This window comes from Pipistrellus kuhlii, unplaced genomic scaffold (genome assembly GCF_014108245.1).
Source record: "Pipistrellus kuhlii isolate mPipKuh1 unplaced genomic scaffold, mPipKuh1.p scaffold_m20_p_3, whole genome shotgun sequence".
Lineage (NCBI taxonomy): Eukaryota > Metazoa > Chordata > Mammalia > Chiroptera > Vespertilionidae > Pipistrellus > Pipistrellus kuhlii.
This window is the reverse complement of record NW_023425529.1, coordinates 156,997,570-157,011,196: the sequence shown is the minus strand read 5'-3', so window position 1 is coordinate 157,011,196 and position 13,627 is coordinate 156,997,570. Positions and strand designations below refer to the sequence as shown.

Genomic DNA, 13,627 nt, shown 5'->3' with positions numbered 1-13,627 from the left:
TTGCTTTAGTTTGAGCTCTATAAACCTAATTGTGGTACAGAACAATAAAATCAGTTTACACATCTTTAAAGATAGAATTATAGGCATGAATGTAGTGAGAACTGACTTAATAAACATACTTATTATTCTAAAACATTCACTTTATTTAAAGTATATAGGTTGCTTACAAGTTATTTTTCAACTTCTAAATATAACTAATTTCATGATTCTTACTCTGTTTTTATTTTTATTTTGTACAGATCCATTGCTCCTAAGTTGTGTATTCAAGTTTTGGGAAATGTTTATTGAAAAATTGTTTTGCAAGTCAAGTGTTTTAAACATTGTATCTAAGTAACCAAAACTTAAAATATTTGATACTAGCTTACACGTGCCTTTAATTTTTTAAAAAATATCTTACTGCCACATATGGTGTGAAATCACAGTAAGTGGGTAGTAACATTTTGCAGTATCTACTTGCTGTTGGAGACTCACATCAGATATTGAAATTGTTCCTGTGCCAGGCTATAGGAAAGAGGATGTAATTGTTAATAAAATACACCCAATTTTTTCTGTGCTGCAACAATGTGTAGTAATTTGTTTTCTTCATTTGTTTTCACTGCCTTTGTGTATGTATTAAAAAGTTCAGATTCTCAGTCTATTAGTAATTTGGATGTTCCCTAATTTATTAAATATGCTTTTATTTACCATTTTTGTTTTTTTAGGTTATTTCTTAGTCCATTATAGAATTAACATGACTATTTTTATTACAGTATTTTAAATAAATGGTTATTGCCATTTATATTGTGAAGTTTGCAGAATTAAATCATTTTATAATCTAAACCTTTAAATTAGTTTGGTATGAGGACTGGTTAATGTTTGTAAAGGGGGGAAAGGGTTTATATTTAAAGATTTACTGCTCCAGTTTTCCTTATAAAGATGTAACCATTTAGGCCATTTCTGTCTTCCGTTTAATATTGCATGGCCACCAGCAATTTAAGAATTTTCAGTGGTTTTGTACGTTTTTATTTTATGAATTAAAATAGCATAGGATCTTGGCTAATTGAACTCCATACATCATTTGAAATGCTAATTTTATATTAAGGATCCTCCATTTGTTACTTAAAATTTCTCCAAAACTTCACTATTAACAAGAGGTTCTCTGTTTTCAGTTCTGTTTTCTGTATGTTTATACCCAGAAGCATTTGTCTGTTTTATATTGGTCGTGAGAAATTTTGAAGATGGGCTATCTTAATTTTTGAGACCTGTCACTCGTGTGTGTGTGTGTGTGTGTGTGTGTGTGTGTGTGTGTATTAGTGACTTCAGAAGGTGGGGGGGGGGGGGGAGAAATATTCAATGATTAGAGAGAATCATTGATTGGCTGCCTCCTGCAGGCCCCACACTGGGAATCTAGCCCACAACCCAGGCATGTGTGTGCCCTTGACTGGAACCTGGAACCCTTCAGTCCACAGACTAACACTCAACCATTGAGCCAAACCAGCTAGAGCCCTCCAGTATTCCTATGAACACTCATCGGAGTGTTATTAATTATCAGGGTATTAGTGAAAGGACCTGGGAGAACTACTGAAGGTAGAAGAAATAAAGGCCTCAGCTTAGGAATTGGGAATGCTTGTTGAAAGCCCAAGCAGTAGACAACCTAACTTTTAAAAAAATATATTTTATTGATTTTTTACAGAGAGGAAAGGGGAGGGACACAGAGCTAGAAACATTGATGAGAGAGAATCATAGATCAGCTGCCTCCAGCACACTCCCTACTAGGGATGTGCCTGCAACCAGGGTACATGCCCTTGACCGGAATTGAACCTGGGACCTTTTAGTTCGCGGACCGACTATCCACTGAGCCAAACCGGTTTCGGCATGACCTAACTTCATTTGTTGAATTGCCATTAATGGTGGTCTTGATTCCTTTGCTGTTACCTTCGTTATTCATGTCCACTCATTTAAAAACAACCGACAAACTGAAATAATAGTCCATAATCTTGGAGTAGCTATTATACTGCACTATACATTTTGTAGCAGATTGCCATTGATTTTCAGATTATTAGATTGCATTGCCTGATTTTATATATTTAGTATCTGCAGTTACTAGAATAACTGATTTGCAGCTGGGAAACACTGGAACAGGATACAGATGACCTATCAAAATAGTGTGTGTGATTGAACATAATTGGAAGTCTTGAAGATTGTTCTTTTCTTGGTTTTTTAGTGGGCAGTGGTCACCAACCATTCAGACCTCACGGATGACCGCTGGATTAGAGGATGTTCAAATGGTTCTATTTTTTTTTTTTTAATACATATTTTAGTCTTTCTATGCCTGAAAGCCGTTAAGTTGAAAATTACAACTTTACTGATGCAGCAATTTCACTACCACTCAGGCAAGAGTGAGCCTGTGTATTTAATAGTATCAGTATATTTTCTACTGTTATGACTAAACAGGACTTTATTAACAGAATAAAATGGATTTGTACTTTGTATACACTTGGATAATGATTGTTTCCTTCACTGTAAAGGTTTTCACTATGGATCAAATGACAACAAAGAAAGGAATATATAATTGCAGCTCTTTCTAAATGTCTTAATATAAAGTGGGTTAAAGAGGGAGCAAAAATGATTTTATCAACCCATTTTAGGAGACCTTTTATCAAATGACTGCTGTCAGTAATATTCCTTATATGTTTAGAGCATAATTTAACTTTATAATCGGCTATATATATCATATCAATCCATAAAGTGGGAATGCTATTTAGAGAATTTAAATTACAATTGAGTAACAAAATCAGAACTGACAAAATCAGAACTGCACAGCTAGTTATTATCTGTATCTTCACCAAACTACCAATTCCATTTGGAATGGTGACTTCAGCTTCGTGCTTCCTCTTAACTCGTTCTTCATTTGCAAATAAGGAAATGTGGTTTCTTTCATGCCAGGTGCTCAAGATAGTTGGAGCCATAACTATTTCCTCTTGTGCTGCCTTTTTTTTTTTTTTTTTTTTTTGCATTAATGTAAAAGCAACGTTAAATTGAGCTAGAGATTTAGGTGACTGCAATAGTGGAAAATGGTATTTTTGCCTATAATGTATGATTTGTCACTAAATTTCCAAAAGGGAAAATTTTTCTTTTGATCAAGAACCCACTATAATTAATACTTTCCTACCAAACTCATAAGTAAATTTAAGAAGCTTTAATGTGTGATTTGAATTTTAGGAGCTTTATTGATGTGGCAGGAGTGTATGACAAAGTTGATCTAAGAAAGGGTTTTATTTTTTACTTGTTTCGAAGTTTTCTCCAGTAAAATTGAGCATTTGCAGAGGAGTTCTAAAAACGTAAGTGACTAGTATGAAATAAATTGCCAGGAAACAAAGGTACAGTTTTAGTAGAAATATGGAGCCACATAGAAAGTTCATGGTTTGGACAACATTTAATCACGTACAAAAAGTTTCAGTAATTTTTTCAGTAATGTTAAGTTTAGATAAGGTTTTTGTTCTTTGTTTTTACAGAAGTTAAGTTAAAGATGTCTTTTGAAGTACTTATTAGAATTGATAGGTTACCATGCAAGGAATATATAAAAACTTAAGTTCTAAAGATAAGCACGTGCTTGGGAACTCAAAGGGGCCGAAACATAATAGTAAGGGGAATTTACTTGGGCAAAATTGATTGCCCTCTTTTTTTTTTTTAAACTTGCATTAAGTATTTGCCACCTCATTTGACGTTCAAATTTATATCGATATTTTTGTAATTGAATAAATTCCAATTTTTTTTAAAGAAATTTCTTAACTCTAGAAATAGTTTCAAGTAATTTTTTGTGCTAAAATAAAATTTATTTTTGATGGGTTAATATGCTGATAAATTACAGATTTTCAAAAAATAATCATGTTTCTCTAACAATTTAATTGTAAAATGAAGTCCTTTAAATGCAGAGAAGTATTAGATAACTCATGTGATTGGTTCTTCTTGGGTTCCCATACTTAAAAAGTCAGCTTTGTCTTTTATACATAGGACTTTTTTTTTCTTTTTACCTTGTATGATATATGATTTGAGGTGATGCTTTTAATTGCTGAAATTACTATCTAAGTAGCAGTGAAACATTAGCATGTTGAAGTTACTTCTGCTGATGCTTTTCACGTAGTATATATAGCTAATTATTCATATTTACTGAAAGTTGATAATGTTCACACACTCCAGAGTTACACAACAGGAATCTTGTGTAGGATTTTAAGTTTTGGTCAAATAAAAATAGGAAGTGAGTTTATACATTTATATTTTTCTCAAGGTAAAATGCTGTGGATGTGAGAATATCTGATTTACTAAAAATTGGAAGCTATGGCTATTTTCAGACAATGCAAAGCTCTTTGTTTCCTCTGGTTAACTTGAAGAGAGGATGTAGGAGCTAAGAGGTCACAACTTAAACTTCACAGTGTAAGTCTGCTAAATAAAAACATACTAACATACTTCTGATTCTTTTAAAAGATCTTTGAGCTAGTAGCTTTTAAATAAAATTTTAAGAAATTTAAGAACATTTTAAGAAATATTTAAGAAATGTAAAAAACAAATTTTTGAATGCTTTAAGCTTATTAAAAACGACTTATTTTTACCCTTGTGAGTTTATAAATAAATACTGCCTGACTTTTCCTATGTTTTTTAGCCCTCCTGGAAATCTACCCATGTCCTGGAATCGGTTTTTACCGCCTTTGAGTTTTAAAAATTATTTCCTTGAGTTGGAGGATTATTTAAAACTAGCAATTGAGGAATATAAAATTTTCTCGAGTAAAGGTCAACTTGGAATAATATGTTTTCACAACCTCGTGTATCCTAAATAACATTTTCCATCTTAAACTAGCCTTTACTATTTTTTTTACATGCCCAGTTAAAATATACATTAATTTATGGCTTAAATCTCACAAAACGAATCCTTAATGCATCATCAAATCTTTAAATGTTAAAAACAAGGGTGAAAGCAAACCAGTAAACACGATGTTTCTAACATACATTTTCTGTTTTAAATTTAGCTTAGCGGATAAGTTGGGTAAAGAAATACAGTTGTAGGAAGACTGCCCAGTTCTTTGCATTTGAAACATTAAATCCTGGAGGAAACGGGGGTTGGGGTTTTTGAAAGCATGTTGTGCATATACGGCATACTTCTTCTCTCCCCCCCACCCCCCCAACTGAACTGTACATTTGTACTGTGCCTAATTTCTTCCTTGTTCCTCTGCTCTCGGTCATTTAAGAAAGGTTCTCTTTTGGACTTTCTCTGCGCGATTAGATGGAGCGGAGCAGTGGGGGCGGGGGGCGCTGTGCCGGGTCTGGGTGGGTAGGCAGACCATTGTGCTCTCGCACGCGGAGATGGCGAGCTGGCCGCTAGTGGGCGCTGTGGGTCCGTGGAAGCAGTCGACAGGGTGGCGCTTGTCCAAGTGGTTCTTTGGCAAAGCACTTCGCCAAGAACCCAAGTGAATTCCTGCCACCTCTCCACTTGGGCGCTATTTGATACCGTCACCCCTGAATTCCCAGCCACCTTGGGGAGGCGTGCGTCCCGGAGGCTAATGAAGGCAAAGTCCCGCGGCCGGCGACACTTTTCCCCAAGAAGTGCTGCCTTCGATGCTAACTAAGCAAGGCGCGGGGGATTCAGGGCCAGGACGTCCACGCCCTCCCTGTCCGCGGCCCCACCGGCGCCGGGTCCCTGGGAATGAATCATTTGGCAACTCGAGGCCCCGTTGACTTAGGTTGGGGCCCTGCTGACGTTTGGTACCAACATCGGGTCTGAAGCGCATCCCTGAGAGGCCGGGGAGAGGAAGGGATGCGCGTGCGGGGTGGGAGTCAGACCCTGCAGAGGGATCCCACTTTTTATTTAAAGAAGGAAGACGCACGGGGAGACGCTCTGTCTTCGACCCTGTCGGCGAAGTTTCGCCCTCTACGCTGGCTATCTTTCAAAGTTAGGACACTTGCCGGGCCCTGGAGCCGCGACCTGGTGCCTGGGACAGGTGACTCCGTGCATCCCCGCCTCCCGCTCACCCGCCCCAGCCCGCGTCCCCGCCGCGCCTCCCGGGCGCTGCGCGGCCAGCCGGCCGGCTCCTCTCCTCCGCCGACTTCCCTGCGCTCAGTCCGCGCCGCCGCCGCCGCCGGGGCCGGAGGGCGGGGCTCACCTGTCAGCCGACGCCCCGCCTGGCGGGGCCCAATGCCGGACGGGGGGCGGATGATTGACGGGCCAGCGGCCCAACCAACAGGCGCTGTGTGCGGAGGACCAATGGGCTTAGCCGTGCGGGGCGGGGCCCCGCGTTTATAGTGTCTGACAGCGCGCCGGCCGCGCTGACTCTCCTCGGCGGCGGGGACCGCGGCGCTGTGTCCGGATCTAGTCGCTGCGCGCAGAGCGGGTCCCGGCGCCCTCCCCGCACACAAAGGCCCGCGCGCGTCCGGCGCCCGCGCCTGGGACCGAGCCCCTCCTGCTCGCTCGCTCCGCAGGCTGGGAGCCGCGAGGAGTGGGGAGGCTCCCGCGCTCCGGAGACGTTTCTCGCCGCTCCGCGCTCCGGGACATGGAATCGCGTCGTCGCGGCGCCCGCGCGCTCGGGCCGCTGCCCGTCGTCCTCCTGGATCTATAGTGCGAGGCGGCAGCCCCACTCGCTCGGGACGCAGCACCCGCCACCCGCGCCCGGTCAGACGTCTCTCCGCCTTTGTGTCCCGGCCGCGCGCCCCCCCCCGCCCCGCCGTCCCGCGCCCGACACCCTGGAGTCGCACGGGAGCCGGCGGTTCGAGCTGGGTCCGGCGCGGCGCCCCGGAGCCCCGAGCCTGCCGCGCCGCCGCGCCCCGCGGGTGCGCTCCAGCCTCTCGCCGTGAGGGCCCCGAGGGGGAGCGCTCCTGGCGCCGGCGACCACCGCTGGAGCTGCTCGGCGCGCCCCAGACCTGCCTGCCGGCTCCCCTTTGCTGCTGCCTTCTGGAGAACCAGGGCTTCCGGCCCGCACCCCGCACCTCCGCCGTCCCGAGTGCGCGGAGGAGCTGGGAGCGGCTTGGCCATGGCCGTGAGGAGGGACTCCTCCGTGTGGAAGTACTGCTGGGGAGTGTTGATGGTTTTATGCAGAAGTGCGATCTCCAGATCGATAGTTTTAGAGCCCATCTATTGGAATTCCTCGAACTCCAAGTAAGTGGCATCCCGCGATCGCCCTCGCCGCCCTGGCTCTGCCGCGTCGTGCCGCGCGGTCCGTGCGACAGAAAGGTCGGGCCGCGGAGCCTCAGAGCCTATTTCTGGAACCTCGGTCTTCCCCCTCCCCGCCATGAGCCCCCCGATTCCCATCTCCCATCCATGGCACATTGCACTCGCTCGGCTTTCCAGTCGGAGCGCCAGGGCTGAGATGCTCCCTCCCCGCCTTCCTCCCCTCCCCGGCGCTCCCGGGTGTTAAAAAGCTCCTGGCGGCTCCGTGCCGCGTCCGCAAAGGTGTCCGATGGCCCCTGGGCCCCTTCTTTTTCTGAGGATGGAGAACGGGGCCACCAACCGGGCTGGCTGGCAGGCAGGCAGGCGCGCAGGGGCTGCTGAGCTCTGGAGAGAGGCGGGGATGGATGCTGCGCCCCCGACGAGCGCCCGAGCCCGGTGAGGGCCCCGATCGCGGGCCCCCTGGCCGCGGGGCGCACCCCGGAGCGGGGAGCCTGTGGTCCCGGGCCGCCCGGAGCGCCCGGACCTGAGTGCAGGGGGAGCTCGCCGGCTCCGCGGGAGAACTCCGGGGGCGAGCTCCCCGCTCCCCGTCCCGGAGAGGGCCCTCGGGGTTTTCCTGGAGATCCCTGCACGAAGGCCGCTCTCTTCTTTTCTAGACTAGGGGCCAGGAACTCAGCGTGGTCCGGTAGCTGGCTAGATTTTTAAGGACGCTCTTCCCAAAAGCTTCATTCAGGCCCTGCCCAGGCGACCTAGCTGAAGCCCAGGCTGGAATGGGATCCTTAGACCCGACTTGCTTTTATCCAACAGCGCGGCCAGGAGAAAGCCAGGCCTCGCGGGAGATTAACTTTCAGTGGGAGCTACCAGAGTGAGTACATTTAGAATTTAGAATTTAAAGGCGACCCATCACTAACTATCTCGCAGTTACTCCTCCTCTGGGCGCTCAGGATTGCATATTACCTCATTCTTGGGATGAATCGCAGCCAAAAAAATATTGTACAGAATTGTGGAATCTTAGCCTGGAGAAAACTTGGGGAAACTATGGAGACATGGGCTGGTTCCTGGAGTCAGTAAGCTTTTTGAGATCAGAAGCAAAAATCAATGGCCTCATTGAAGTTGAGCGAGTTGGCCATGGATTCAGGAGTAAAGAGAAGGGGATTGATTTAGAAATCACATCTTAATGAAAGAATGATAGCCACTCCTTAAAAAGTGGTCCATTTCGCATTCACCAATACTATGCTAGCCCAGAATCCCCCAGTGACAAGGGCGAGAAACGTCACAGCACTAAAGCGGATCAAACAAATCCAGGCACCATGCTAGACTGCTAGCTGGCCCTTCACAGCACTGCACACATTTAAAAGTTACTTCATGCAACCTCCTTCCATTGAGCCTCATCTTAACATGGGCGTCTTTTGGCTGTTGTTCCTTAATGGAAGATGCCGTATTTGCTGAGAAATGAGTGGCAGTAACATCTTTACAGAAGGGTGAGGCACCAGGTGGTGCCAGAAAGCGCCGGTGCTCAGACCAGCTCGCAGCCGCGGGTGTCCCCTGGCCAGGCGGGCGGGGAGCCCGGATGAGGCCGCCAGTGCTCGCTTTGTGCCTACAGAGGTCACTCTTCCATGCGCAATGCTTGAGGCGCCAGCCTTTCCTCTTCCCCCAGGCTGCCTGCCCGCTCCACTTTGCACTTTCACTGGTGTACAATCTTTGGGGGTTGATTCTTCCCCCCTTATTGGGATTTCATATTTGTACTTAAATCTAGTTTAAAGAAATCCCCATTGACTCCTCCAGTGTTCAGCTCTTTATATATCTTTGCATTATTAGCTACTACTTGGTGTCTATCTGGGAGGAGCATTAGAAATACCTACTTGGAAAAAAAAAACGTAGAGCAATAATTATTTCAATGTAAGGTTTAGACATGAATATTTCTTTTCCTAATGTGTGCGGGGGTGGGGGGGTGACTGGTATTTACTCACCGTCCTGATGATTTCTGGTGATTATTAGCAATAGTCTGCTTTTCCTAGCTGTGGTCCCGGATTTAGAGACCTACTGGAGGCCTGCAGTTTAGAGAAAAAAGCCAGCCTTCTTGCACTGCTGATGTTGCTGTTGGCTTGATTGCTCCAAGTCCTCAAGAGTAGAATTTCTTTTATCATTCTCGCGATAATGGCTTGCCTGGAGGACTGGCAAAGGTCTACTTGAAGTATGTAGCTCAATGCTAGGATGAAAGATCAGAAAGATTTCTTCCTGGAGGAATGAATAAAACCCTCATGGTGCGGGTTCATTTTAGTTGGGGAAGTTTTGCATATTTATTTCCAGAGAAAAGTTGGTGGGTCAGTGGGATGTGGCAAGCAGGTAATCAAGTGCATTGAAGTTTCACATCAGTTCATCTGAACTGGGGAGCAACTCATTTGTCAAGAAGCAGCCATCAGGGATTAGGTTTGTTTCATTCAGGGGTCAGCTTTTTTAGCAGGTGGTGGACACAGGGAGCATGCGGCAGCTGTTTGGATACAGAGTCCAGAAAACCCTTTGTAAATTCACTGTCTCCATAACTACTTGCATCACACTGTCTGCTGCTCCCATCCCTGAGAGTGTACGCAGTAATTGAAAGAAGTTCTACATACTGAAACACTAGCCCTGAAGATTATTAACATTGCATCCATGTGCTCTGCTTGAGTTGGATCAGCTGTAGAATTTAGGTTGTTTAAGCAGTGTGTGTGTGTGTGTGTGTGTGTGTGTGTGTTTGTGTGTGTTAACCTTGGGAGAGAATAGCAGCAAAACCTGGCTTTTTCATTCATTTCTAGTTAACATTTCAGTAGGGCAATTTTTCCCAAACATGATGTTCTTGCCAAAATAAAATAGTTGTTTCTTTTCTTTTCTTTTTTTTAAAAATATTGATTTCACTTGAGAGGAAGCAAGTCTGTATTGGTATGGTATTCTAGAATGAATTACACCAACTTTGTTGAAAATTTCAGTTGAGCATTAATTTCTCATGTCTAGGTGTGCTCTATCCTACGCACCACATACTAGTAAGTTAACAAAGCATTTTGCTTTTACCATGCCATTTTTTTCCTTACATAATACTAAATTCCTGATACTGATTGACTTGATAGAAAAGAATGGCCGGATAATATCCAGATAACCTATAATACATGGGCTCCATCACAGTCAGGCTCCGAATAAATACGGACCTGTCAGAGATTGATAAAATAAACTACAATGGATAGTGCTGTTTAAACAGCCCATTCAATCCCATATATAAGCCAGCCTGCCCTCCATTGTGCCTGAAATTCTTATTTTTGTAGATAAACAAATGCACATTCAGCGCTGATTGAATAGCCCCTTGAACTATGCTCCGCAGTTTGCGTTTGGGTTAATCTTGTCGGTTTTAATATAGAGAGAAAAAAGAGCACAAAGCGCCAGGGGTGGAATTGTGAGTGCTTTCACATCCACATTCCTCACGTTTTGTCAGGATGATAAACTGTAGGTAATGGACTGTCGGCTCCTTACGCCGGACAACTGAGCCAGAGAGAGCACAAAGACAGAGCTAAAGCGCTATCTCACAACATGCTTGGTAGCCTTCTTTCAGATGAGGGGAGAATTTATTTGGGAATCGTGTGTCTGGGGACTGCACTTTCTAACCTCAGCAATTACAGCTTCAAGCCTCCGAAATGGGAGCTGGGGGTTAAGATGATTTGTTAAGCACTTGGTTCTAAATCTTCCCCAAAGCAGAGCTGTTGACACTTGTCCAGCGAATGCAAAGAAATGCAAATGACTTCCAAGTCCCTAAATGTTTCTGACTCCCGGGCTGAAGGATGAGAACAGGTGAATAAGACATCTTTCCCAGGTCAGCTAAAAAGTAAAAATAAAAATAAAAAATAAAAATAAATGAACAACAACAACAAAAAATACTACAGATAGGTATGGCTTCTCCACATGGAGTCAGCTGAAGAATCATAATGGGAGTGTTTCAATTAATTCCCATAAAACCTCTCCTCTGTGAAGTTACTGAGATATATCCTTTAGTTGGTGGCTCACCATCGTAATTTCCTTCAAATGGAGCAACTTAATCTTTGCTGCCTTGCCTTCCGCTGAAATGCTCCAGGTAGCTCCCAGGAGGCTGATCTTGTACATCTATCTACCTGAGAGCAGCATTTCCCAGCGTGCTCTTCTGAGAGGAAAGGATCTGAGACCCCAAATCCTGACTGCAGTGACGTGTCACAGGAATGGGAGTGGGGGGGGGGGGAGGGAAATACTGTAGACCCTCACCAAAAAAGAAAAAAAAAATTCTTAAAGAGGGATATTTCCTTAGCACTTGATGAAAACTTTATTCTTTAACTCTCCCCTTGCAAATGAGACAGAAAAGGAAGCACTCTTCTTTAAGAGGTAATGATGAAAATGGTATCCTGCCTGCCTAATCTCTGCCTTCATTTGCTGCTGACATAAAGAGCCTGTTTTTCAGGTCACTTATCATACATCTACATAGATTTGCTTATGAGTTCACCCTTTGTGTGGAGGAGCGGAGCCTTAAATAGGAGTGTTCGACTGTTTAAAATATTTTGATTAAAATATGCAGGACCCATAGAACATAGAACGATAAGCTTCTAGTTAGGAGTTGGGTCTTTCAGGGAAAGGCCCCCCTCCCTCCACCTTTTTTTTTTTTTTAAGGGGAGGAATTAGAATGAGGCTGGGAGAGGACTATAAGAAAAGCAAGGAAGGAAGGATAGCGAATGGGACAGTGTTCGGAACAGCTTGGAAAAACTCCTGTGGCTTCATTGTCTCTCTGAAGCCAAATAATACAAAGACATCAGCAATTCAGCCCTTCTCCCATGATGGAAAATGTACACCGTTGACACGGCTCCCCTGTTTAACTTGTTTAATTCTCATTTTAAATTCAGTGCTATTCGAGCCGTGTGAACTCTGAAGGTTTCTTCAGTAATCCATTTTGTAGTTCCGAATCAAAAACAAAGTGAAAGGGTCTGACACAATTTGCTTTTATTTTTAGGCAAATCAACCCTGGTCATAGTTAATAAGGGGATTACAACCCAGACTAGGTCTTTACAGATGTAATGTAAATCAAGGGCAGAGTATAAAGAAACTGATCCCCTTTGATTGAAGTATGGTAAAAAGGCATAGAGAAACTAGCAGCAGTAATCTGATTGTATGGCAATAAAACCACCATTTTCTGTCTTTCAGATAAAAATAATGTGGTAAATCCATGCAGTTCATAAGATGTAAAGGCAGATAAAGGGTGAAGCCATGGCAACATATAGATTAGCTTGATGTTGGAAATGACACGTCCCTGAAAAGGGTGTAGAAACGGAGGCCCTTGCTCCGGGCTGTTGCCTATTATGTGAGAACCACACAGACTTGGAAACTCGGATTAGGAAGTATGAAAGCCCTACTTGTGGCCTGGGATGGGGAAAGCAAGGAAAGAAAAGCTGCTCAGTTCTTGCTCATTGGTGGCAGATAATATGGCCAAGGTAGGTTTCATTGACCGCCTTTTTCAGAGATTGAGATTGGGGGCTGATTAAAACTTCAGATCACTGCAGTTGTTAAGGCCTGCAAGATTTTCCTTTTTAACTCCTGGCCTGACAGCGGTCGCCGTTCTGTAGGATTAGCTGCACTTGGCGGTCCCTGCCTTCATCTATTGGGGCTTCAGGCAGGGGCCTGCTGGCAGGGAACAGAGGCCAGAGGGGAGAGGTAGGGCTGGAGTTAGCGAAAAAGAAAACAGAGACCTTTTGATTTCCACCTTCTCCCAGACCCTGAGCCTCCAAGCACAGAGCGGGAGAAGAAAAGGTAAACATGTATTATTGCTCCTCTCCCTTAGCCAGGGAGTTCTCTGAGTTTTGTCCTTCCCGCCCTAGAAAAAAAATAATATACATGTATAATAAAATCAGTAAAAGGGGGAATTTAGAAGGGGCTCTCTCTAGGTGATATTTTACTCATCCATGTGAGTTTTAACCTTTTGAGTCCCATGAGACAGGCACCCTACATGCACATAAAAGGCCTGTGAAAACGTTAGTGCTGCCCAGCTTTCACGTTAAATACAGTAACAACAAAATCGCCATGCTGTTGCATCTTAATTGCCCCCCTGTCCTGAGCAACCTTGTATATACTTTTGTTTTTTTACCTTTCCACACTTTCCATTTCAGTCATTACACAAAATAAGCCATGGAGGCAGTGATTGGGTTACATGCAGAGTGACATCTGCAATTGGGTCAAGCCAGAAGGGAAATATTTGCTTTATTGCCTCCTCTTTGGCCTTGAAGAAAAGTTTCAGCAGTCCCTCAGGAGAGCCCAAACTCTTCAGACATTGACAATGCTGAACGAAACACCCCCAGTGCCTTTCCTGATGGAGTGGCTGGCTCAAGGGCATTTGGCGCTGTTTCGCTTACACTACGTGGGGCCTTTGTAGACTCACACATTCTGTGCGTGTCTGAAGATCTTCATTAATCCCAAATACTCTGTTTCAGACCCATTTCATTGATTTTATTCCTAATT

The 13,627-nt window shown here is 44.4% G+C and overlaps 1 protein-coding gene across 1 annotated transcript in view; it reads left to right on the top strand.

Annotated features, from left to right (window-relative positions):
* Positions 1-6,592: 6,592 nt before the first annotated feature.
* Positions 6,593-13,627, top strand: part of EFNB2 (ephrin B2) — a 46,893-nt gene continuing 39,858 nt past the window's right edge. Inside the window, exon 1 of the mRNA XM_036458228.2 lies at positions 6,593-7,123. Within this exon, the coding sequence (XP_036314121.1) occupies positions 6,999-7,123 (125 nt within the window). The 5' untranslated portion in view covers positions 6,593-6,998. The remainder of the gene's footprint in view (positions 7,124-13,627) is intronic.